At 38.1% G+C, this 27,676-nt stretch overlaps 1 protein-coding gene across 1 annotated transcript in view; it reads left to right on the plus strand.

Moving 5' to 3' along the window:
• LTBP1 (latent transforming growth factor beta binding protein 1) overlaps window positions 1-27,676 on the plus strand; it is a 202,148-nt gene that overhangs the window by 160,552 nt on the left and 13,920 nt on the right. Inside the window, 8 exon segments of the mRNA XM_040551251.1 lie at window positions 7,056-7,181; window positions 9,569-9,712; window positions 16,404-16,586; window positions 17,976-18,062; window positions 21,268-21,315; window positions 21,318-21,395; window positions 22,729-22,869; window positions 25,200-25,370. Coding sequence (XP_040407185.1) covers window positions 7,056-7,181; window positions 9,569-9,712; window positions 16,404-16,586; window positions 17,976-18,062; window positions 21,268-21,315; window positions 21,318-21,395; window positions 22,729-22,869; window positions 25,200-25,370 — 978 coding nt within the window.

Raw genomic sequence — 27,676 nt, forward strand, 5'->3', positions numbered from 1 at the left:
GTCATCTTACACTTCATATACAAGTATGCTCATACAGGTATTTTTCTTATAAGAAATGCTTATAAGTTGCTACAGTAATAATGCTGGTGAGAAACATCAAGAAGCCTGGAATTTAGGTCCACCTAAGGTTTTTATTTGGTTATAGCACGAGGAAATGTCCCGTTGCTAATGGAAAGCACACGCTTGCTAGTGATGTTGCTCTCCTGCACTTAATTTAAAACAGGAGACTTGTGGTCAATGATACCAAGAAGATATGTGGCTTTATGTAGTCAGTGATGCTGACAGAAAACATAAATTCCCCTGACTGGATGAAGAATGGCTGTTCTTACGGATGAGAGGACTTTTCAAGGCAAGAAGCCTTGTGGGAAAAGTAATGGTATTGAAGAGGAAAAAGTTATGCTGTAGTAGTTCAGCAGGATGCATGCAGAAGAGAAGACCTGGGCAGAGACAGCTCAGTGTTAAATCTATGGGTGGTGGATCTCAAGTGTTCAAGAAGTAAGCAAGCTGTTCTATTCCAAATTATAAGCCAGTAAATCCTCATGTGACTGGTTTTCACAGGCCAGTTCTTCTCATCAGTTCACTTAGGACTAGTGAAAAGGTTCTTCCTTCAGTAGAGAAGATGTGTGGAAACCTCCATAGCATTTACTTCCCCTACTTTTACCAGAGGAAAAACAGCATTATTATTTCACCTGACGTATAACTTGATATGTAATAAGTAGTATAATAACTAAGGACATGAAATACACTATTGGCAAGGGTATTACTGTTGTGCTGATGTAAGAGAATGTGTGTTCTATATTTAGATATGGTATGGCATTAAACACAATATTTGTGTTTTAATTATTGTTGGTAACTAAAAAATCCTACAGATATTTTGTTGCTTATTCATCTCTAAACATTTACTTTTATTGTGATCACGGTATAAATTGTAAGAAACATTTTCTTACTGTAATAGAAGAGCATGGTCAAGTAGACTAGAGAGAATGAATCTGAATAGCGATTGGTGGAGAAGCCAGCATTTTATGATCCCAAGTAATGAGGACAATTCCAAGTTTTTTGGTAATCAATTGCTAAAAGCATGTTCGTGGACTCTCTTGGCAGCATGTATACATCTCATTCAGTCTTTACAAAGGATATGGTTAAATATCTTCAGTTTCTCGGCAAGAAAAGTAGTAGCAGGTGTTTTGCCTCACTGTTGAACATAGTTTTTAAAAATAAAAAATAAAAAGTGTAGCCTGCTATTAGTAGAAACCAAACACTTTATTCCAAACAAAATTTAGAGGAAGACTTTCTAACCTTGTGAAATAAAACTCTCAGAAATTACAAAGGCAAAACTGAACAGAAACACAACTTAAAAAAAAAAAAAAATGTTAGCGGCATCTAATTTTAGGAGATATACCATAAATAGTGAATCCTCTCTGTCTGGATCTCTGACAGTTAATAAGTAGCACAGTTTCCAGGGACGGGTTACCGTCACGTATGATAAAGTAGTACAAAGTTAATCTTCATTAGAAAAAAAAGCCACAGTTTTACTAAGTAGAAAAGGATGAAATCATAAGATCTATTTCTAGGATGAGTAGTTTTGGAACTTTTTTTAATGAAGAATAAAACAACAAGTACAAAACCAGTTGACCGTGCTTCACAAGTAATTGGTGGTGAGTATGGAATACAGATCAGACTTCATCTCCAGCACTTGGAAAAGTATTTTAATAGCTTGGCGAAGCAAGGGTACTTCTAGTCTTCTGCAGCAGCAGCACTCCTTTTCTACCATGACTAGTTTCTCCATGCTGTCATTTTAATAAAAACAATTATATAGTTGAAGAAAATCATTTAAAGGGAGCACTGATGACTTCAGTGTTAGTATTTGTACTGGTGTTAGTTTCAGGAGTCAGCTTCATGCAAAAAGACAAGATGAAACAAAAGGATCAAAAACAAAAGGAATGTGTGACATTCCAGGTACTGGAGAAAGGATGTGGCTCCCAGCCGCAGAAGCTACTGTTCTTTACACGAAGTTTCTCTGTGAATTTAATTCTAGTTAAGTGAGTGAGAATAACTGTTTATACCATCAGAGAAAGAACCTGAGGAAATTTTGCTGGATTCAGACGCCTTTCTGTGCCTGGGGAACAGATTTTCCATATCTCCAGACTGTTTTTGTGTGAGTTTGAATCGTTTTTTTTTTTTTTTTTTTGAAAAGTCAGAAACAACAACAACATGAAACGTTTAAGAACCCCATGTGGTTCAGTTCTGGTATGGAGCTTTTATGGCGATTGGCCAAAGAAAACTGAACAGCTGCAGAGACTGTCTTCTTCCAAGGTGCAGACAAACTTTTGTTGTGGCAGTGACATTCCACTGCTGCCTGGCCCCATGTTCAGCAATTTGGCTGCGCCAGGCTCTCTGAACAGGAGGCTCTCGGAGCACTCCCTAGCTCCTTGTTGAGCTCTCAGGGGTTCCTGTAAAGGCAGGGTCGTACCCAGTTGGCTGCAAGTCAACTGTGTTGGCAAAAACTCAGTTTAGAGATTCTCTGATGCTTAGTCAATATCCTGCCCCAAGCACCTCTTCTGTCTGTGTCCAATCCCATCTGTCTCTCAGTCGCTCCCTCACTTTTCCTGTCTGCTGCAAGCCCCTAGCTTCACTGCCTGCCTCAAGAGGCACTCCAAAAGAACTTATTCATCCCATCAGTGCTCAGCAACCTCTGCTTCTTCCTTGTCCCTCATTTGCTGTCTCATATCCTCTTCTCCTTTCCTTGTCCACTCAGTATCTGTCATCCCTCTGAGCCTTTGAATGCTTGTATGAAGCATCCACAGATCAGTCTGTGATCGAAGAATAAATTGGAAATCTCAACATGAAAATGCTATATCGTCCGTCATTTAAGGTGTCTGCATACCTAAGAAGTCTGAAAATCAAGGAATCAAAGAGCAGAGCTTTGAACAGTGTATAACTGTTACGTCTACCACCAAAGACATTTTAAGAGAGTACATGTTTGCTGTAACCACACATCACAATTGTAATTTTACCCTTGCAGGGAAGACAAGGCAATTTTAAGAAAAGGGTATTGTAAAATTCTATGACTCCTTTTGAGGCAGAGTGTCATTCTATGTTAAATGGAATAAATTTTATGCAGTAGACAACTTGAGTTTCACCAAATCTCTGGTTAAATACCAAGGCAAGAAAGCTCAAGCTTCTGCCAAGCATGGATTCAAGCATGCATCTCCAGATCATGCCCCGGTGATCTACCTTCTTGTTTCACAATGGATAATGAATAAACTTCACCAACTTTCTCACATTTCCTGATAGAGATGTTTTAGGACAACAGCTACTTCTTATCTGCACAGCAGCTAAAGAAATAAGAACACAAAGGGAAAAACAAGAGTTTCTTTCTTACCCACATCATTGCAATGTTTGAACAACCATCCAGAATCGTTGTCTCTAGATGGCCAAAATCTGTATTCAAATATTCATTGCCCTGATACTCTCATAACAGTGATTTTTGTACGTCAGAAGCACAGCTCTGTTCTCCTAAGCACTGTACAGAGCTGTCCTAGCAATAGTTCATCTTCCATATTTGCAATGTAAATTTTTGTAATTTTTAAATATCATGCCTGAGGTTAAGTATATGTTCACCTTGTTCACATTGGCAGAAAACAAGAATGTGGTGTTGAGCTGAATAGAAGTAAGCTTGAGTGCACACGTTGCCTTTCTTTAGATCTTGATGACGTTAGATTAAAGGAGTTTTGATTAAACCAGGCAGCACCAAGTCATGGATTCTAAAGCAGGTCATAATTAGAGAGCTGCTTTACTTGCTGTATAGACACAGGATATGTTAGTTTCACATTTAGTTTTTTCCCCTTGCTTTGTCTCTGTATAGCATGAGAATTGCCGATTACAGGGTTCATGCTTTACAGCACGATTAAAGAAACAAATGCCCTATCCGGCTGTAAAACAGGAGTCCTTTGAGTGAGCTGTCTAGACAAGGAAAAATATTTGGTGCTTGGACCTTCTCTGTAATTTCCCAAGCACTGAAAGATCCAGTCATATTCAGACTGTGTACTTTTTAAAAACAAAGCCATCTTCTATGCATATTATATACTAAATTAGGGTACTTGCTATGATGATCACAAATTTTGTCTCTGCAGCTTTTCAGTCAGTGACCTTAGTTTACTTTTGGAGACCATGATCCATTCCCCTATTTGTTTTCTTTAATATTTAGCTATTAAATAAAAGCAAAACTGTAATTCATGTAATTCTAAAATCCCCAGTTGTCTCTTCTGTCTAGGCTTTTAACAGTGTAAGTGTCCTGTGGCTCAGGAACTTCTGTTATTAAGCTATAGCTGGCCACTGAAAATACAAACACTGTATTATTGTCTGTTTTCTTAAATTCCTGGCTGTCAGTTCACCACTGCTTACTCAGTTTGAATTCCCTTCTTAACTGGGCCCTCTGAATAAGAGAGACAGTATTAAGATTTTTTGCCCAGATATGTGAAACTCCAGATTGTGAGAGACTAAAAATTAATCTACGATGTCATGCAGGTCTAATACTCAGTAGCAAAAGTGAAGGATGAAAAAAAAAACCACAATGATAGCTGCTGATGTGGTAGTTTTATCTTTCTCCCAGTAACTCCATATCCATCTTTTTATAATTCTGTCATCATGGTGATTGGAAAAAGAAAGGGTATCAAATGGAATACTTAACCTTTCACATTTGAGTGTTTTTAATACAGGTATATATTGTTTTCTCTTACTGCTGAATTAATTCTGCTTGGGAGGGTTTGTGGTAGATTTCATAAACTTCATTATTCAGAAAGCACTCACGTTTTTATATACAGTTCCTTCAGAATAAACACAGTAGCTATTATATTCTTTGCCAAATAAAAAATAACCCTTTATAAAATTAATTCCTTTAATATTTTCTTTGTTTAATAAATCAAGATAAAAAGATTATTGGAACTTCTGACAAAACCAACAAACTAAATAAAATATTCTGCAAGTTCCATCTACAAGTACTTTTTAAAAATAATTATATTCATAAATGTCTCCTAGATTTCAGTGTATTTAGTACATAGTTTTTGCATGAATTTTGTGTTTTAGCTGAACATTATTAACCAGTGAATCAGTTCAATGAGAGGTGAGTTTTCCATCACTTAAACAACCTTAAAATGATATTAGATGCCTTTATGAAAAAGATGTTACAATTCCACAATTCACTTGGTTAAAAAAAATGCAGAGGTGGTTGGTTTGGGTTGGTTTGGTTTGTTTTTTTTTAAAACTTATTTCAGTGGTCAGGCTACATTATGTGGATAGCCTCTTCTGGTCTTGAGTGTCTATATGCAGTTCTAAACCTGTCTCAACCCCAACCACAGCAAATAGGAAAGGCTGTTTTTCAGGACTCCAAAAAAGTCTCAGCCTGAGGCAAGCAGAAGCATGTTTGGATGAATTTGGGTGCTTAAGGAGTGAGAGGGAAGCACAACAGGCAACCTGTTAGGAAATCTGTGGATGGTAATGCGGATAGCATGGGGATTTGTGACAACGTGGCTCACATAGAACCAATTCCCTTTCAACTGAGCTTCAGACATGGTTAAAAAATGAAAATGTCCTTACACATTGAGTGCTGCCAGGAGAAGAAGAATGAGTTGCATCTTTGCTGACTTTTCTAAACCTTTGACACAGCTGTGAACAGTTGGAGGGAGCAGGCAGGACTGCATTTCAGCCCTACTCTTTCAGAAAGACACCAAACAGCAGTGTTGCTCACCTGTTCAAAGGTGCCCTCTCTGTGTCAGTGCAGGATTCAGTCCCATCAGCCCTTTAGTTCAGTGAGCGCTTAAGGCCTTCGCTGGTGAGATCTGTCACATGAAGGTCTACCCTAATGTGCGAATGAATGACCTAGCTAGTACCGAGGTAAATCAAAAGCAGGTCACTTTCTTCATCGTTTAAAATGTAATTACCCCTGAGGCACAGCACAGAATATAATTACAAGTGAATACCAACCTTACTTTACAGTCGTAATGGTTCCTAGGAAAGAAATACAGGAATAACTTCTCTGCTTCAAACCGCATAGGAATTCAGAAGCAGAAGGTACTAATCCTAGTATCCTGGCAGGTTCCCAGTTTTCTGAGTTAATGTTCTTCCTCCTGAAAAAGCACACCTTAACATCTTAAACAATGGTCAAGGTCTTGGTTTTAGGTCTTAATTCAAGTGAAGATAAAAATAATATATTCCTCACACTTGTAATACACTTACAAAAATAAACCATGTTCTGCCACAAAGCAGCTCTGCTTTGTTATGATTCTGTGATTATAGGCTGGCGGGCAGCTGAGTCACAGAACAGACTTACGCAGTGACTTTTACTTGTAAGACCAGCAAACCACAAATGGGAACTACAAATGAAAGGATGAGTGTGGAAAGTATACAAGCATTGTAGTTTCTTTGCCTACATGAATAACATTATTCGTATGTGTAAACCTAAAGGATTAAAGCCAGAATTTTTGGTCTGTAGCTACTTACCACTTACCACATGCACCATGAAATTCTCTTCTCTTTCAGGAGCCAGAACGAGATCTGTGCAAGCACTTCTAAGCACCACATAAACTCTTTTACCCATGTTCAGCACTTCTACACAAGGGATGTTAACTGTACTCTTAAACTCTTCTTGCACAGGGGGTTCAGTTTCATGCATGTTGTTGACTATGTAATGCTCCACTGGCAGAACCTGTAGGAAATTTGGAGGGAGAGATGGTCACATTTAAATTATGTCTTATTCTGTGGCACATAGCATCACGCTATGATTGGGCAGGTTGATGAAACAGGTGGAAGGTAGTTGACAAAAATCATTGTCTGACATGAGATATTTCCTGTGAAATTAACACTGAAACTATCATCAAAATTGTACATGCTCTTTATTTTTTTGTCTGTCCTTTGTGTTCCTTTCCAGTGTATAGAGAGAGATCACTGTGTCTGTTAGCAAAAACAGCCCATCTGTTGTTTTTCTGCACTCTTCATGAGTGTCTGCCTTTGATTGTCACATCGACATTGCCTGTCTGATGTTAAATTCTTCTTTGCAGATGTTGATGAATGTGTGAACGGCACACTGTGTGGCAGTCATGGGTTCTGTGAAAATACGGATGGCTCCTATCGCTGCCTGTGTTACCAGGGGTATCAGGATGCACAGGATGGGCAAGGTTGTACAGGTGAGTTTCTACATGTAATTGGTCACTCCTGCAAGGTTCTAGTGAGCAAAAAGCAGCTTATAAGCAAAATGCATTTCTTCACAAGAACATTTTTGGTTTTGTTCAAGTTGGGCCACTTAGTAGTGAAGTTGAGCTGTGCTTTATTCGCTGAACTCTGTGCCAGGTGGAAACTTAACTGTGTAGCCACTTAATGAAAACCTGTTATTAGGATTGAACGGAAATCAACAGCAAATAAGCTGAGCCACTCATTTTCTCTCTTTAAAAAAAAAAAAAAAAGTAACACAAGAAAACCCACTACTTCTGCATGTCAGAACCATTCGCAAACATAAATTGTAACAGATTGAATTTAATGCTTTAGCCTACTTAAATGCAACATCTGTTTAGTCTCTTAACGGAATAACCAGAAGTCTGTACTACCTCCTACAGGAAATAAAGTCTGGCATGTGGTACAGCCAGTCTGAATTAGACGGCACACCTCCCTGTGCACATTGTATTTGAACACATTTTAACATTGGCTTCAAACTCCAAGAAAGATACCTAGCACTGTGAAAAGACACGAGATTTTTGTAAATGTATAAATAGTGCATGGTTTTTTTGTAAGTAATAGGCTTCCATATTTGTTGTTAATAGTGATGGTTGGACCTGAGAACAATCTGAGGCAGCACAAGTTTCTAATATAAAATTAGTACCAGATCAAGGAAAGGTATTCATTAAGCAATTTCTTCAACTCAGAATCAGGATGAAACACATTTACCAGGAGCACAGGCCTACATGGAATACTGAGCAGAAGGGAGTTAGAAGTTGTACAGGAGAGTTTATATCTGTTTTCTAATATATTAAATAGTTTTATTACTTTTTTTTCCTGCCATTTAGCACTTAGTTTACAACATACCAATGCATATGTGATTTTTCACAGGTGAAAACCAATTAAGCAAAGAAAGAAAAAAAAGTAAAAGCTGGTGTAAAACTAAATTTTGAGTCATAATCTCTCAGTTTTTTTTATTTAATACACATGATCTCAAGAATATGGTGGGAAATTATAAATGGTCTTATAAATTTTGATGCCAGTTATCCAGCAAAACAGTTTTAGGAGAAAGATAAGTATTTATAATTCCTGGCCAGGCAACATTCTTCAAAGATGACTTCTTCCTTCTAGATAGAAATCTAACAAAAAGATAAAGAAAAACCTAAATACATTTTCTGAGCAAACCATGAATTAAATATAAAAACACACAAAAATCAACATTCAGTCATATAACTAGGTTTTCATTATTTCTGGATAAGAGGTAAAAAGGATAAAACATTGCCTCACAAGTTACACTTTAAACCCTACTCAAAGATATTTCTGATTTGTGATATACAAATTATAATTTTCATATTCTGGCATTAGTAAAAGACTAAGTATAGATTTTCAAAGGTAAAGAAGGTTCAAAACTTTAGCAACCTAAAATGTAGTAAAGTTAAGTCATCCTAAGAATATTTCATAACCATTATTTAAACAGCAGACAACTCTCCCATCAATTGAAAGCATTTTCAGGGTAGACTAATTAGCAGTTATACAGAATCCAAGTTAAAAAATATGTGTGTTTTTTTTCCTTTTCTACTTTTTTTTCTTTTTGTACTTGGCCAGTCACAGTTATGAGTAGTTTGGAGCTTCTAAATGTGGGATAGGAAATTTGCACTGTTCTGCAGGGGCTCTCTCAGGAATAACCTTTGTGGGTTGCAAAGCAGCCTGTGAGGACTTGCATAAAGGGAGGCATGCAGTGGAGGTGTGAGTGGAGAGTTCACTATTCAGTGAATGTTCATGAGAAAAATGGAATTTTGAGGGGAAAAAAGGGGTTCTCTTTTCATAGTGCAGTCTGAATCACACCAAAGCGTACTCATTTCGCTCCCTGAATTTAGTGGAAGTTTGATAATAAAGAGAACAAGTTTGGCTAAAGTAGCTCTTAAGAAAACAAATGAAATGAGCTTGAATCTTAAATCCCAAGAAAACAGTACAAAGAAAAGCAAGTATTTAAAATGAAAAAGAAACCCAAAGAAAAAGGGGGAAAAAAGAAAGAAAGGAAAGAAAAAAAGAAGAAAGAAGAAAGAAAGCAAAGGAAAGAAAGAAGAAAGAGAAAGAAGAAAGAAGAAAGCTGGTGTTCCAGTCTACAAGCAGCACCTAATCAGCACCAATATTTTTATGAAGTGTACTGTGGCTTTCAGGTACCTGTATTTCAAAGGGCCTAACTACTTGTTTATGAATCCACTTAGGCATTAGTGAGTTTTAATCTTTCCCCAGGGATCACATCTGTAATCTGGCAGACAATATTGGCACAGATACAGCATAAAAGAAAAAACTGTCAGCAGTGGGTCTGAATCGATTTATGTTTCGGCCTTTTCCCCAGATGTGAATGAATGTGAAATGCTGAGTGGGGTATGTGGCGAAGCCCTCTGTGAAAACGTCGATGGTTCTTTCCTCTGCCTGTGTTCTGATGAAAACCAGGAGTATGATCCGATGACCGGACAGTGTCGCTTCCGTACCTCACCAGGTAAAATACCAGCAGATTTTTTTTGCATGCTTGTCATGATTTCTTCTGAACATGTAACCTATGCAAAGGTAAAGTCGGTGGAAATGCTCATGTAATGGTCTTCTCATAGCATTATGTAGTACTAATATGACTCCTCAGAAACGGTAGTTTGGAAAACCAAAAGACAAAACACTGAGTTGTCGGTCACTGTGTGTTCTCCCCCTTCCTTTTTACTCCATCTTTTGTCCTGTTTTTCTGAGTAATTCATTGTAAAGATTTTTTGAGGTTTCATTCAGGTGTTTGGACGTTGCAAATACTACCAGAAATACATTAATTAAAAATGAATTTAGAACTCTCAAAGTTGCCTCTAGATTTTTACACTGATCCAGTCTGGAGAGAACAAGACTATGATAAGGACCAGCAGAGTACAAGAAATGAAGGAATTAATGTGCACAGTTGGTTTTTTTTTTTCCTCTCTGGAATGCAAATCTTGGTATTTTCTTAATTTGTTCTTACACTGCAGACAGATCTAGCCTCTGGAAAACTTTAGAAAAAAACTGTCTCTTCTGCCAGGATGCAGACTCTAGAGCTTAAGTAGCTGTGGCTATTTTCTCCTCTCACTTGTGGTCTTTCAATTTGTTTACAAGGCTAAAACATCTGTGACCCAAGTATTTAGATTGTTGAATGTAGCACTCAGCAGCACTCCAGGTGTTGCCTGTGAAATATCATTAACAGCTGACTGACAAACTGAAACTTATGCAAAATCTTATGAGAATAATTTGGGCTTACAGGAATGAAAAATAAAAATCAGATGGCTGAGGCAGAAAAGCAATGCCCAGTGGCACTGCTTCCATTCCTGTTTGCAAGTAGTGCTTGCAGTGTTGCAGTACCTTTCCATCATGAAGCAGATTAGCTTAGGTGGGAACTGATGATAACTGAAGTAGTAGCATTTGCAATTCTTCCAGAGTATTTGAATTATATTCTCAAGATTTGCAGATATGAATGACATCATTGTTTTGGTACTGTGGGGGTGGTTCTTGGGAGAATTCAGCTACTGGTTGAAACAAAACCAAAGACAAAGTTAGCAGAGCACCTGAGCATGGTAAAAAGAAGTCAAGTTCTGGGAGCATTAAAGGACATACCCAACTGTTACTAGTGAGAGGGAGGGGATGAAATAACCTAATGTGTGGCTGATTGCACTGTGAACAGATGAGTACTCTACTGGCAGTACTAGCTCTATTTTGTTCTCATCAGCGTAGCTTTGCTGCAATTGGTTTGGAAGAAGCTATTCTTCCTTCCCCTCCAGCATTGATTGGGCCCTAACAGAGCATGTGGTTCAGCTTTGTCTCTTTGATTAGATCATCAAGGAGGAAGATCTCACATAGGAGACTGGAAGGCATGCAAATTAGGACTCAGTGGGATATTCTTCATACCATATGCTCTTGAACTAGAATAAGGAAAAGTGACAGTACTACAGAGCTGTTACTACTTGCCTTCCAAAGTAAAAAGAGGAAAGGACTGCCATTAGTTCAAAAAGCATTTGCTTTCCTGTACATCCTACAGCCTTGCTTGTTGTTTTTTTTCTTTTTTTCTTTTTTTTTCTTTTTCCTCTTATAAATTGGTTTCTGCTTCTGAAGATCTCAGGGACTGAGTCAAGTGGTGACACTGCCCCGTGTTTCTCTTTATTAGATATTTCGGGAGCTGACAATTTGCTCTTCATTCTCCTACATCTGCTCATTTAACTTGTTCCTGTCTCATTCTGGGAACAAATGGGTGGCCCTTGTGCAGCTGCCAACTGAAGAGGAAATAAAAACAGTCTTTTTCTCCCCATTTGTAAGTGGGCAGGAGTTCCATGTGGTCACTGCAGGATAGGCAACAACAGCTATGTTGGTTTGCCCAACAGTGAATACTTCAACCCTTCCCAATTAACCAGCTGCAGCACAATCATATAGCAATAGCTTGCTACCTCCCTGCAAATAGTGATGGAAGAGCAACGCATCCCAAAGTGTTGACAAACCACATACTCAAATTATGTGCAGTGCTTTGAGAGCCCCTATAGTGCATGTGGGCATCATCTGTCAGCACTAGGTTGCATCATGCCTATTTTGAGAAAGGAGGAATTTTATCTGTTATCCTGTTGCAGATATCTGTAGTTCAATGTGTTTTCATCAGCTTTTGCTATTTCTCATTTTGCAATTTTGTGCATAAAGAAATGTCTGTGCATCTCATTCCAGGTGGAAATAGGATGCCATTTCTGAAAATGTGTGAAAATTGTTCAAATGTTACTTTAGTTTGGGAACTTATTTTTTGCATGTGGTTCCTTTGTGGAATAGCGTGTTCAGGTTTTTTCTTACTTACCTTTAGGGGTCTAGGTACTTCCTTCTGTTTAGATTTCACTTGATAGAAATTCATCTGTTAGCTGTGTCCTGAAGCAATCCTCTCAGTGTATGTATTGGGAAATCTACCCCATATTGTCACGTACAAAGAAGAGTAATTGTGCTAGGTTTGATTGTGTTATTCCCCTCCTGTGTGCCCTGCCATTCACAAAATGTAGCAAACAGTTAAGAAGGAAGAAAAGAAAAAGGAGGAAAGAACTAGTTATTGTGTACTTCTGTACCTCATTGTGCCTAAGAAAAGAAGATGCTTGTTTTGGATTACTGAGTCTTCTGATTTATTCTTTAACAAGATTTCTAAGGCCATTTATTATGAACTTATAGCAAGTACCAAGCTGAATGCAGTTAGAGTAATAATCCTTATTAACATTTTTAATTATTTCTGAATAAGCATATGTGTAAGCATAAGTACATCAGCAGGAATCCGGCCTACATACAGGAAGGTCAGTAAGATCAGAAGGTTGGATTACAGTTTAGGCTATCAAAGGATTCCAGCGAGAGAACTCCTCTAAGCTACTCGGGCACACTTAGGGGCCCGCCTACAGCTTATTTAGACATTTTCTCATGGTTACATGAAATGTGATCAGTTATTTAGGGCAAGATGGTTAACAGTATTTTACTAAGATTTATAGATGAAAATCATAGATTTGGTGTCCAAACATGGTATGAATCCTTCCTAGACTGTTTTGTATTAAAACAAAATAAATCCCCTCCAATCTAACCAACAGCCACTACAAAAAAGAAGAAAAAAAAAACACGCTACCAATAAATCTGATCCTGAAGCTTCCTCAAAGCTAGAAATTTTTTGCCTGAATACAAATTCTAACCTTCCTAAATTCTAATGTTCTGCTTTAAGACTTTAAGGGAAACTCTTCATGCTTCTGTTATTTTTTTACAGTGGTATGTGCATGTTTTTATAAGTTAAATCACAATCTGAGTTTGTCATGTATGAACGTGGTCTTAGATAATGTTTTTAAACATGTAATTCCTGAATTGTGTGTATACTTGTCGCTGGACATACACCACACACGTTACATGTTGTAGCTTGCAACATGTGGAGCCAGTTGAGAGATCTATAAGAGTGCCCCCTGACTGTAGGCACATACCAATGTATTTTATTGTGTTTTATAGAGTCAAGTTCAGAAAGTATGTTACTGAAGCCGTTTGCTCAGTCACCAGAGTATTTGCTGAGGTTTTAGAAGTCATAAACTTGTTATGGTGATTTTCACTTTAGAAACCACCTTACTGATTCCAACAGTGAACAAGAAGCAGTGGTACAGGGTTGCAATATTCAAGGTCCCATCAGCTGTCTATATGTGGTAATTTTTGTTTGTTTGTTTGTTGTTTTGTTTTTCACAGATCACTGTCATTCAGGCCATTACTTAGGCAAATATGGGTGTGCTGAAGTCTAAGCCTATACTAATATCCTGATCATCCACTGAATCCTATGACACTAATGCACATTTTTGCATCAGTCACATTCTGAAATACATTGTTGGATCAAAGTTATATTAAGGCATATAAATCTATTTCTAATTAGTACTTCATAGTGCAGTCTAGTAGCAGCTATATAGAACCTCTCTTCTAGGCTGTTAATATAACAGTCATATCAATAACCTGATAAAATTATGTTACTTTACCAGACTGCCTGAAGTAGAGGGATATTTTACATTTTCTAACAACCACAAAATACCTGAAAGAACCAATTATATGAAAAAATAAGTATCGATTCCTTATCATATTTGGTCAAAATATTTAGTAAAACTACTTTCAAAAACAACCAGTTAGCTAAATGGTTAATAGTGTATGAAGAAATTATAAGCTTGTAGACACAGGCTGGTCTTGGTTAAAAAAAAAATAATAAAGATTTGTGTCTCATTTGCTTTCCAAACATTCATGACGCCTGCTTGACTAACCCTCAGTCCCAGCTGTGTAAACAACAGACTTTTAAGCCGCTGAACAGATAATGGGAGGAGAAACGGACACATCATATGTAAAATGGGAATAAACAATCACACAAGGAGATTTCCCTCTTCCTCCTGAGGCAGCTTCTGCTGTTCTCTCGCTGGTAAACAGCGTGAAAATTGCCATGCTCTTTCTCCTGTTTAAGCTTTTGGCTTTGATTCAGTTAGACAGATGGCAAATGGCCAAGGAAAATGTATAATTTGGTGGCTCGCGTACCACTCTCTCACCTTGGAATAACAGATTTAGTTCAGTTGAGTTTCTGTGACACACGATCGCCTTAACTTAGTTCCTATTGGATAGCAGCTGATACCACAAAACCACCATACTTTATGAAATTCAGCACATTATGGAAAATTGTAATTATCTGATGAGGGGAGACCACAGACTAAACTAACAAAGATGAAAAAACCACTCAGCTGGGTGTTTCCTTTAATGTACAGCTTAGTTATACTGGCAAAAGAGCAAAGGAAAATTTGCCTTGTAGGTGGCAACATTGTACTAAATTTGAATGGAGGTGTCTGCCAGCCCCTCAATCTCCAAAAACAGACACAGTCACTTTTCTGAGGAAAATAGAAATAAATCCAATTGTCTGTTTGGAATGAGAAGCCAAAAGAACTATTACACACGTTCATACTATTAAAGTGCAATAATAGGCAATCATACTGGCATTTTTAAACCTGCTTTTCTCAAAACGAATCTAGTATTTGCATGTTCAGTAAAGTTGCCTTGCCTCATCAGCTTGGGGAAATGCGGGTGGGCAGGGATAACAGGCTTGAGATAATGAGCTGGAGTTCATTTAATTCCTTCCGCATCTGTTGGACAATCACAATCACTACCTTCAAGTACCCACCTCACAGCCTTTATTTTTAATGTGGATGGGACTAGAGAAAAGACCCGTTCTGTATCTGGCATAGAGAGCCTGAGCTTTACCTCCATGAGACAGCCAGATGGAGGAGCAGATGCAGTGGTCTGCTGAACTTGGTACTCCCAGCTATGCAACAACTTGTAAGCTGGCCAGCCTCAAATATTTTCTTAAAAAGAGCTGCAAGGCAAAGGTGGAGCATGTACTACAACTGTTCAGGTCTTACTACTACTCTAGCATTTTGAAACATGCTGTCACTCAGGTGTAAAATAGCTTTAATTCCCACCTGGACATGTGTTACTGTCTGCTGCTTGCTATATTGTGCAGCAGGCTGAGAAGAAATGAACGAATCTCAAACAATGGAAAATCAGCCAACATGCAATAATTTGTAGTAGGTTTTTATGAATATTTCTCAATATTTGTTAAGTGCTAGACATAAAGAATTTCCCAAAAGAAAAGGAAATGAATCAGTCACCTCAAAATGTATCTAAAGCTCCTGAACAAAGTTTTGATTTTGATTAACAAATGGAAGCAACTCTGTTACCTCATGGATGGCTTATGAAAAGTTTTTCATATTCATTACGTTTGAATAACAATCCTATGTGATAGTTTCTACTTCTGAGCTCTTGAGGAGAATTTTTGTGGAAGTGCAAGGTTAGATTGGCAGGATTCTGCACATATAGAATCTTTAACTATGTATTTATTTTCAAACTCACTCCTTCATGTACTTAAGGAGCACCTTGCTTTAGAAAGGTCTTTGACTATTAATAGGGTTTGTTTGTTTGTTGTTTGGATCTATGGGAAAAGTATTTTACCTCCAGTCCTTGCATTTACCATCAGAGGACCCACTGAACTGCAAAAAGCAGAAAATACTATTTCTTGGCTGTATGCCTGTAAAGCCTATTTTAAAATAAAGCACAGAGTCAGTTAACATCTGCATTATATTCCTCTACTTATGATGGAGTTTCACAGTTACTTTTGTGAAAATCATAAAAGACCTTGTTTTCAAGTGTGGACTGTGCTTTCTTCCCAGTTAAATTAAAAGGAAATATTAATTCTTTTGAGAATCCATCTTTTTCAGTTTGTGCCTTAGCTCCTTATCTGTAAAATGAGGTTGTAAGGTTTGCTCACCTCGGTGAAGGGCTTCAAGATTCATACATGGAAAGCATCATGTTGGACATGATAGTTATGTACTTAAGCATGCTAGCAGGTAGTTCATGCATCACTTGAAAGTGAAAGAAGTGCAAATGTGAAGAATTCCATTTTCCGTCAAGTTGGAGAATAAGTCTGGAAAAGAACTGTTATAAATTCCCATCATTCTTACTAAGAACAAAAAGGTTAAACCAAAATTTGTGCTTAACTATTTTCTTAACTAGACAATGCTGCTCTCCACTGTGGTGAACTTCAGGGGTATTATGGCTCTCCTAATTCTTCTATAAAAAGGATGTATTTCACATGTTATCTTATGTAGTTGTTCTCTTTTCTCTTTTAGAATTGCCAATAGAGGCCGATCAACATGAAGATGGAAAGAAGGAGTGCTACTACAATCTGAATGATGCTAATTTCTGTGACAACGTGCTTACGTCTAATGTAACCAAACAGGAATGCTGCTGTACTTTGGGTGCTGGCTGGGGTGACAACTGTGAAATCTTCCCATGCCCTGTCTTTGGAACTGGTAAGAGGAGGCTGTAAAAAAATTTGTAAAATTTTGAAGCATTGTGTTTATGCTAACATTAGTGTGCTTTGCCGTCAGAGGCTTACCCATTAAATCCCATATTTTGTAAAATATAGACATGACTTATCCAGTGGAGACTTTCACAGAGGAAAAGTCAGTAAGAATACTTCATATCTGGTGTAAATCCATTGGCTTCACTGCAGTTACCCTAGGGATAAAAGTGGCCTGTTACAGGGCAGCGTTATCTCCAGCTGATTTTAAGCAAAGATGTATTGTCACAAAAGTTTTTTCCAGATGCTTTAGTGACATTTTAGTTAGATTTTTCCCACAAGCTGGGAAACAAAGGTAACCATTACAATGTTCTTGAGTCTGCAGTTATTCTTTGTAATGTTGTTTCTACACCACTATGAATTACTGATGTATATTATGACATTAGTTTTACATTTTGCTACTTACTGAACAATACAATTAATCATGTTGTCTGTGGATCATTGTTTAACCTCTAAATATTAAATTAGAAAAACATAGCCATAATATAGTTGTCACAAATATTGAAAACAGTACTTGAAACATAAACAATGATGGCTGAAATTCAGTATCCAGCTGGAAAAAATCATGTAAGAGAGAACATGTGTAAACTTTTTGAGATTAAACACTAAAGATTACTTTTCACATATATGTATCATCTTGTTTAGTTCCTGTTGTAACTGTAGTTTAAAATCACTAAAACTGTAGTGAAATGTGTTAAGAAAAGATTCTCTCTGCTTGGTTAGGATTACTTGATTCTGTAGAACCTCCAAGATGCTTTAAATAATTTCCCTCTGTAATCGACACCATGTTCTCCTGTTGCAATTAATTAGTGTTTTCCCTGTTTAAGGCCTGAAGAATGTGCACAGGGGGTTGTATCTCAGTTGGGGTACGTCTAGATTGCAGCTTGCAGTATAGCTCAGAAAGGCCCATGCCAGCTTTGATTAAGATAATTTGGCTACTGGTATTGTTATAACTGCAGAGCACCATGAAACACAGCAAGGATTATATTCTCCTGCCGTGAAGCAAGGGAAACTAGTTTCCTTGGAGCTCTGTGATGTTTGGGTTCCCTAACTCTTCTTTTAAAGGCTACCTCTGCAAACTCAGGGGAGGGCAAAGTTGGGTGGTAAGTGGATGGTTGGACCAGATGATCTTGGAGGTCTTTTCCAACCTTTATGATTCTATGACCAACATCCCCCATTTATCTAAAGGTGTGCATGATTGCCTGATAGATGTGAATAAGGCAAAAGATTGCCTCAGATTTATCAGACTACCCTGAAACACACATGTGATTCTGTGATGTAACACATGTACACGAGTAACTTTCTGAACAGCATATGTTTTTCTCTCCTTCTCTTCTAGCTGAATTTACTGATTTGTGTCCTGAAGGGAAAGGTTTCATTCCTTCTGGAGAATCATCTTACGGGCTTCTTGCTGAGAATTACAAAGGTCAGTACTGACTTGTATTAAGTTTAATTATTTCAGATGTTCTGGTAGTTGATTGACTAGAAATGTGAGCCAGCAAAGTAAACATATTAATTCAAATTTTATAAGGTGACAAAACCAGCTTGTGATATGAAACATTACTGAAAATCACTGTTTGATGGACAGTTAGAATATTAATTGTACAATCTCTGTAATATTCTGGTTTATTTTATGTTAAGTGCTACAGACCGTAAGAATAGGTGCTGATTCTACAAACCTCAAATACTCATTTCCATATGAAAATCTATGAATGCAAATTTGTAGATAAATGAGTTGGGAGGGAGAAAGTGTTGTTAAAAATCAGACCTACAAGTGAGGATGAATATAAAAACTGAAGAGAATTGCAGCAATGGCATTTTCATTACAGAACTTCATGAAATAATTACTGAACAAAAGACTAGGGAAATGTGAGTGACAGAGTCTGTGGGTGTGGACAAAGGGGAGTTGGCATCACTAAGAGGAAGAGTTAGATCAGTGAAATTCCTTTTTAAGTTTGAGACGTAGCCATCCATATCAATAATTGGCGAAATTAATTTTCCTCAGCATATGGTGTAAATACACTGCATTTATTAGCTGAAATGAAATCAAATATTGTCTTTGGGTTACATAGTAGTTACAGTATCTTAAAAATATATACAAATTTTATATATTTGTACCTACTAGAATCACTGTTTTACAAATCAAAAACTTTAAGTAGAAGTTACTGTGTATTCACATCACATAAATATGCAGTAAAAATTGCTATTTTAAAAAGTGTAATATTAGTAGAGGCATGTTATCACGTGGCTGATAGATAAACATTTTTCAGAGTTGCTTCTAGCTAAATGATTGCTCTGTCAGACCTAATTCTGAGAGATGACAAAAACTGGTAGGACTGAAAAGATTTTTTTCCTAATGATTTTTATGTGTACTTTTTTTGAACTACTCTTCCTCGCTGACTAGGATACTGCTAGGTCAGTTTTCCTATCCAGTTACTGAGTTGACCATGGCTAAGTTCAGTTCTCAGCCCTACTTGTATTTTTCTGTGTTATTCTCATCAAGTATTTCTTTATGCCTTGCCTTGCTTTTCACAAAATGAGGAAAATTCTACCTCTTTACCTCGCAGGAACTTGAAAAAGATACTAAAGATTATAAGGCACTAATACACAAATTCATTCAAACTCATGTGGGTGTTTAAATAGGGTGCTCGTGTAAGACCTCCACTATCTGGGGGTGTCTTGTTTATCCTTCAGCTTAGATGGGGTAAAAGAAAATGTGTCATGGGATGAAAGCAGACCTGAGATGGATGGCAGCAGGGTCGAGTGTTTGCTAGGCTGACAGTTTACATCGAGACGAGTCAAGGACACTGTCACAGAGCTGCTCTTGAGGGACCTAATATTCTCTGAGAGTATTTTTATTTGGGGATTGTTTAAGTGTGTTATTTATCTCTATAGAGATTTCTGTATAATCTTTGCAATGGGGATTTGGTACATGCTGTGTGCGCAGGATGGGATGTCCAAATGTATCTCAGACAAAATCTGCATTGTTTTTGTTGTGCTACCTCAGGGTTGATAATATCTCTAGCTACCGTAAATACTGAAGTGTGGAAATACTGCATCTGGAAATATCTTCACAAATCCTTGCCATAATAAGACTTTTTCTGTTTTCAATACGTTTATTTTGTAATAACCTTAGGAACGGCACAGAGGACAGACAATAAATGGACAAGTACTTTAGTAATTTGATATTTCTCTGTTACACTAACTCATGTTTCTGTTGCTTTTGTCCATAAGCTTCTGCTTGTAGGACCAACTCCAATTTTCTTATTTGACATTATCTATCAGAAGTGAATACAGTCAGCTAGCCTTCCTTGAATTTACTCGCAGGTTCTCCCACATTTCCCCAGACACATACCCTTGTTCCATAGCAAAAAGACATGCAAATAACATTTCTAATTAATCTTTGCATTGTTCTTGCTGTTAAAAGGTCAAACTTAACACAACAAAAAATATTTAATGTTTGAAGCCACTTAGTGGCTGGAAGAGTGACTATAAAGATAAATAGCTTTATAGCTCTTTCAGTTCTTCTGGGGAAGTAAGCATTTGAATAATTCACCTTTAAAACTTCTGTGGAGCTGGAAATGACAGTTTGGGGCTAAAATCTATACTGCCCAGAGTAAATGGTGAATAGTCTATAGAAGGCTGTGGAATGAGACAGTTGGTTATTGAGAGGAGAATCACACTTTGCTTTGCTTTTTTTTTTTTTTTTTTTTTTTCCATTTTAATACCAGCCTAGTTTAGCAGTCTATTCTAGCAAATAGGTCTAGCAAATGAAAGTAGGTTGGAAAAAGGAAGTGAATGGAATTCCAGCAGTAACAAATACATAAATATAAGGCTGGGAAAAATGTGTACAACTGTGAAAAGGTATGTATGAGCTGGCGTACAGTTGATGTGAAACCTCCCTGAAACGTTTAGCCTCATTTGAAACTGTACAGATTGTCAGCTGTCACTTGGTGGCTCTAGTAGCTGCAGCCTTACATTTAGCAACAGACACAATTATTCCTATCTGTTGGGAAGCTCCACTGAACTATTTTACACAGGTCTGAAAAACTAAGTCACAAGCAGTGCATATTTGAGGATTCTCCACCATGCACAGCAGTCGCCAAACTGCATGGAGAGAGGAAAGCCGTCACAAAGTCCCTAAGCATAACTGCTTAGTTAGTTTTGTAGTTAGATGATGTGATTTGGTTAGATTCATGGTGGGAATCCCGTGGGTAAAGCAAATAATACTGGAAGGTAGAGGCCAGGCCATGGTCTTAAATCTGTTTTGCTTGGAGCTAAGAGTGATGTGGTACAAAGGGACGATGAGACCTGTAGGCTCTCTCAGTGGCACAGGCTTTGCTCTGTCCTGTAGGCAATTTATCTACTGTGTGTATGCCACAAGAGTGATTCTGACAATAGAAAGGGAAAGTCATGGTCCACCAGTTTGCCCTTTTGCATGCTGGCCATCTGCACACCCATTGCCTCTTCCATACATGTTGTTTTTTCCTATGGATATCGGTTCTGCTGGGGCCCTCGGTTTACAGTGTTGTTTGCTTGAATCAAAAGACATGTACAGGCTTTATCCATCTTGCTCCTCTGCACGGCCTCATGCTGATTATAATAATGCAGCTTTTAAGTTTTCTTCACAGATGCTGTATTGAAGCCAGCTCTTGGACAAGAAATCTGTAAAAATGGCTTCGTTTGAATACGCAGCCAGGTTATGAGTGCTACTGCAAACAGGGCACGTACTATGACCCTGTTAAGCTCCAGTGCTTTGGTAAGTTTATTTAAAGTGGTCTTGTCACTGTAATGGTATGCAGATGGGCAAAACAAGCAGATTTGTACAGTAGAATTCCCATCAGAACTGCGGTACTCCCAGTAAGGGGAGGAACACAGGGCCTCCAAACTCCTGTAGTAGTAGTTTTTTAAGAGGCACTGGGTCACTTCCCTTCCATCTGCTTGGCTGGGCAGCAATTCAGGCTGACATGGCAATGGCATGTAGAGCAGAGTTTGCTTTATTTGCTTCCTTTTCAGAAAATTGTTCCCAGGAGTTTGCATCTCCAGAGCAGTCCCTTGTGCTCTCTTGTGTGCAAAGGGTGGAGCTGCTACCAGCCTTTAGGCAGGCAGCACAGAGTGATTGGAGGTGGCTCCCTCCTTATATACATACTGCTGCTTCACTCTGACAGCTACAGTTTAGTCTTCTGTTCTTTGTACATGGGGTGAGCAGTGAAAGACAGTGTGTTGTGAGCCTACCTTACACTTGCTAAGTGTGCTGTTTTTAGTATAATACATCAAATTAACACAGGTATTTTTTTCAAGGACATATTGTTTTCCACAAGGAGTTAATACGCAATGTGAAATTACAGTTCAGGTCACTGATTAGCTCAATTTAGTCTGCAGAACCTTGTACTCCTTTGGTTCAGGTATTCAACTGAAAATTGCTTGTAACTGTGACCCTGGCTTTGCTTTGTAAGCAGAAAACCATGCATAATGTGCGCAATAGCATAATAAAAGGAAGTAGTTTTTGCAACCACAATAAAAGTTTAAGGTTACTGGGTTTAAGACTATTCTTTACAAAGGTTGGTTGGTTTTGTTTTTGTTTTTTGTTTTCTGATTTAATGTAATTTATTTTAAGTAAAATGGTCTGCTATTCCCTTTGGGCTAAATCTCTGCTTTTCTTCTCCAACCCAAACTAAGGAATAGAATTATTGTAGCCAGATAAGTCAATCCTTTCTCCCATTGAGCTCATGAAAACTCTCAGAGATCATGCCTACCTCTAATGCCTGCTGGTACTGTCCTAAGGGGATAGGAACTTGGGAACCAGCTGCAGCTGTGCTGGATGCAGGATATGCCTGGCACTACTACCACAGCAAGCCTCCTCATCCAGATGCTCCCTAGTTTTTGAGGATTAGAAGTCAGCATCCTGCTGATCTGTCTGTCCTTCTCCATGGGCACAGGCAGGAGTTTGCTGCCAGCAATTGATATTTGTGATAATTAACAGAAGACATGCAGGGAAATCTGCTCCTAATATAAGAAAATATAAACACTGATTAACACAATGGGACTGCTTTGTGCTGGCTTTCCTTGATACATTTCCTTCCATTTTAAAGACACGGATGAATGTCAGGACCCAAACAGCTGTATTGATGGCCAGTGCATTAACACAGAAGGATCTTACAACTGTTTCTGTACACACCCAATGGTTTTGGACGCAACAGAAAAGCGGTGCATCAGACCAGCAGATTCAAGTGGTATGACCCCATTATATATATTCCTGGAGTGAGTACACCTCTACGAGGTGGTGCTGACATGGCTACAGAACCCAGTAAGCTTAGACTGGGTTGTTTTGGATGAGCCTACTCTTTTTTTTCCCAAGAGGATTTTGGAAGGCAGTGCTTGAACCATCACCTGTTGATCCAGAAAGCATCATGATGTAGGACTCCACAGGGTCCTACCTTGCCAATAGAGACAGGAGATTGTTGGAAGTATTAATTGAGATTAGGCTTGTGCTGGGGAGTCTTCAATTGCTGATTCACCAGCTCTGCATCTGCCTCTTCCAGCCTTGTAGGTAAAGAGGTGTAGCCTGCCTGCTGTCTCCTGGGTTTGGCTGTGGGCTAACTCTGGAGATTCAATTCAGAGTGAGTGCATGCTTTTTAGGGAAGGAATAAAACCAGGAATAACAGGGTATAGAAGAAAATAGCTCAATTATATCTCTGCTATCAATTGATTAATATTTCATGTATATCAAGCTCATATTTTCAAGCTGTGAGCTGCAACGACACTATTTAGATAAAGTTATTTCTTTTCTTTTTATTTCAGCAGATGTTGATTTCAGGAAAAAAAAAAAGATAAATATTCTGAGAATCTTAGAAACATTTCAGAAATCCAGAGCATTTCACAGTCTGCACAGCTTAGTCTATGCCACGCTTAACTCTGGAAGAAACATTATAATGTGTTTGATAAATGTTGGCATTGTATAGCCATAATCCAGACCTCTGCTACCCTCTTTGCATTTTCCTCAGATGCTTCTGTGAAAAGAACTGCGAATACAGACCAAATGCTGCTTTAGTCACTCCAAATTATAGAATTATAGAATTTTGAGGAACAATATGGTCATCCTCTTGCCCAAAATGGTGAAAGAATTACAGCACTTTTATTGTTCAATCTTCAGTTAAACAAAGCAAGAGCAAGATTGTTCTTTGGTTTCATCTAGGATTTGAAGGAGAATGTAAGGGCCCAAAGGGTCTTCCATCATGCTACACTGGGGCCAATACAGCACTGATCTTTTCACCCAGCTCAAAGCACTCAAACCTTGTAGCACCACTGGCACTGTCCTCCCTACCACAGAAGAGGACGGCAGGCTGGTTCCTTTGCTGCCAGCAGAATTTGGAGTTGGCTGCAGGGAACCGCTGCTGCTCATCACTGTGTGTTCTGGCAAGTTCTTAGCAGAATATCTATCTACATTCTGGTAACCTTTGCACTTGCAGAACAACACACTGTAGGTTTCAATTCTCTATATACCCATGCTCCACTGCATCTTGTTGAAGCATCATGTAAAAACGCAGTTAATACATTTGGCCAGACAAAACAGACTCCTGGTTTGTGACAACACTTATTTTCATTGCATGTTGGAACAAAATCAAAACCTTTTAGATGTTTTTACAAAACAACTGTGCTGCGGTGTTACTTCCCAAGTAGAAGATTAAGTTTTCAGTTCCTCTCTCTCTGATCAGCAGTGATCAGAGAGTGCTGGGACTGGGAATTGTTCCTACTGAGAAATTTGTCAGAACTAGTATGCCTCTGAAATATTCCAGCTTTGACAAAAATACATGTTTTTGTCAATGTTTGTAAGAATGTGACAGTAGTTCACAGCAGTATTCTGTCTCTAACAATAGCTATAAGCGGCCGATTAGGGACCAGCACAGCAGATAAACAATGCTTCCCCTCACCCTCCCCAGCACTCTCCCACCCTCCAGCTGTTTTCAGCTGAGGGGATTTCCTGAGTCTGGGGCAGTTTGTGTGTTCAGTTAATGGGAGTCTCTTCCAAGTATTTGTCCAGTCTCCTCTTGAGCCCATGTAAGATTTTTCAGCTCTGCCCCACCAGTAACAGCTCCTTCTGTTGCCATTGCCAGCCATATAAGAAAGGTAAAATAACAATTTTAAAGGGTTATTCCCTGGATGGAGTTTCCCAAATATCTACCTCTGTCCTAACACTGTTTTTATAGAGCTGTGCAAAGCTTCCATGAGAGCGGAGCTGAGTCAGTGTTAAGCGTTCGGCAGTTTTCATTTTTGGGTATCCAACCTAATGTGCTTTTAAATTGACCTAATAGTGCCACTGAAAAATCAGAACGTTTTAAGATTTTTGCAACACTGAACACTCAAGGGATGAGTCACGAAGCATTTGGAAATGGTCATGACTTCCAAGCTTAAATTTGTATTTAATGAAATTTGTCTAGTCTTGGATTCATGAGAAGTTAAAGCTAGGTTAATCTGTAACCTCTATTTAGAAAATTTTGTGTTACCCAGTATCTTTTTAAATAACAGTGCTGCAAAGATGATGTAATGCTGTCTTCTCCATCAGAACAAACTGAAGAAACTGAGGTCTACCAGGATCTTTGCTGGCAGCATCTAAGTGATGATTTTGTTTGTAGTCGACCTCTGGTTGGAAAGCAGACTACCTATACTGAGTGCTGTTGCTTGTATGGTGAAGCCTGGGGCATGCAGTGCGCGTTGTGTCCTATGAAAGAGTCAGGTAAGGAAACGGACATTTCAATTCTTGGTATGAATTCTGAAATACTTAATCAGTTTAATCCCTTGAATTTATACTTAAGCTAATATCATAAGAAAGAATAAAAAACTCCAAACCCTTCAAGAAGTAATGAAAATTGTTCTCACTAGTTAAGGGAAGTCATTACAGTTCAGATTTTTAAAATGTAGCTACTTTTACTTTTTGGCATTTATGGGACCCATTTCTTTCAGGTGGATCTGTCAGTGATTGAAAATTAGGACCCTGGTGAAAATAAGAGGTCATTTTAAGGGTAGCACAATTCCTTACTGTGACTGACAAATTAAAAACTACCTCTGAAAACACAGACACAGTTCACATGCACACACACTCTAATAACTCAACAGGCTAAATAAACATTTCCTATTTTTGTTGCTGGCATTATACATACAGATGCATTTTCAGTGTGATGTTCTGCCAGGCTGGCTGCAAATAGATGTGTTTGCTTGATAAGGATTTGCTGAGCTGTGGTTTAGAATCACTAAATCAAAGAAATAGTTGTTATTATATGGTTATATGCTCAATTATTGTGAAATGTATAGATGAGCAGTTTAAGATGAAGGAAATGGAGTACCAGTAAGGACTGAATATTTTGAAGCACAAGCTGACTAACAGTCATATTTTTAGATGATTACATTTTGTTTTAGCGTTTAGAAATCAGACGTTGTTCCAAGATACTTCAAGGAGAAGCTGTTTCTCGTGGTGACTACAAAAGCTAAATAGACACAGAGAGAAATGTTGTTATTGACACCTGGACTCTTTTCTGTGAGCTGCAGAAAGGAGAAGAGACCAGTTGTTTGTCACTGTGCCTGAGATGATGCTTCAGTTCCTTTAACAGCCCTGGTATACAGAGTCTGGTACCATACTAGCTTGTGTGCAAGCAGTGTAACTTCATCGCCCATATAAACTATTTCAAGGCCTAGTTTGGATGTAGCTTTCTAAATACAGGGGTGTCTTTCAGGAATACAGCTTGCTGGGTAGGAATAGCGTGCTGTACAAGTAAAGCATTTTATTCTGATCATACTGGATTTTTATTTGGGCACATGTAACCATCATGTCATGGCTATAGCTCTACGTGTTTCACTTGTAGCGAGAACCCTGGAGTTAAAACTGCATGGAGAAGCTCAGCAAAGTATTAATACAGCTGTGCTTGTGTCTGCTTGGGTTTTATGTTTTTATAATTTACTTGCAAGGTCCTTGAACCTGCTCATATATGTCTTTGCTTGTTTGAGTTTGCTTTGGAAGTACAGCAACCGAAAAAAGTCTGATTTTGATGATGTTGGCTGGTGTAACTGGTTAATGCTCACCCCTGAAAGAGACTGAAGAATAAAAACAGCATGACAATAGCTGGATTTATAAGATATGGAAATCTCTGAAATGTGTTTGTCAGAACAAATCTTACAGGAGGACATTTGCAGACATGGAGTTACTACACCTAACAGAATAACAATTGAAATGGAATGAAATGTTAAATATCCTGAGAGAAGTACAAGAAGCTGTTTCTAGTAGAGAGAGTTCAAGTAGGTACTTGATGTGGTTCTGAAGATTTCTAGCTAGTTAAATGTAAATTAGGATAAATCTGAAAAAGAGCAGAGAAGGACTACCAGGATAGTCAAGTTCAGTCTGAACACATTTAGGCTTGACATTAGATGGGTTTTGATCCATTCAGAATCTACATGATTCTGGAGCAGCAGCTCTGTGACAACAGTGGGGTGCAGATCCCAACTAGCTCTATGAAGGAACTTAAGCAATTTGTATAAAAAAAGGTGTGAAGGATCATGATGGGTAACATGATGCTAAATATCACTTGGAGGATCCTCAAAGCTGAAGAGCGTTATGTTGGGCATTAAATTCTTCATCCTCCAGACTTGATCATTTTTATGCGAAGCTTTAATGCACATTGGAAAATATCTGCTTTAAATGAAACTATAAGGCATATTTTGATCCCAGATAATTTAAGTCATTATTACAAATTGGAATATAGAGGGTTAAAAAGAACAAAAACATATTGAATATGTGTCCTCTCACATATTTGCATGTGCACACACAGAAACCTGGAAACTTTTCTGTGTTTTCAGGACCATTTACCAAGAAATATTTGAAGCTGACTGAACTGAATAAATGATTCATTTGACATGTCTTCAGTTCATAGCACTTAAAGTGATATCATTGGCTCAAAAGAGTGCTTTCACACCTCCAGGCCAGCAGGTCACAGGTTCAAGTCCTGGCTGGGGAACCTGGATTTTCTCCATTTTCAAATACTTGTGTATTGT

Source organism: Cygnus olor, chromosome 3, assembly GCF_009769625.2.
Source record: "Cygnus olor isolate bCygOlo1 chromosome 3, bCygOlo1.pri.v2, whole genome shotgun sequence".
In the NCBI taxonomy this organism is placed as follows: Eukaryota; Metazoa; Chordata; class Aves; order Anseriformes; family Anatidae; genus Cygnus; species Cygnus olor.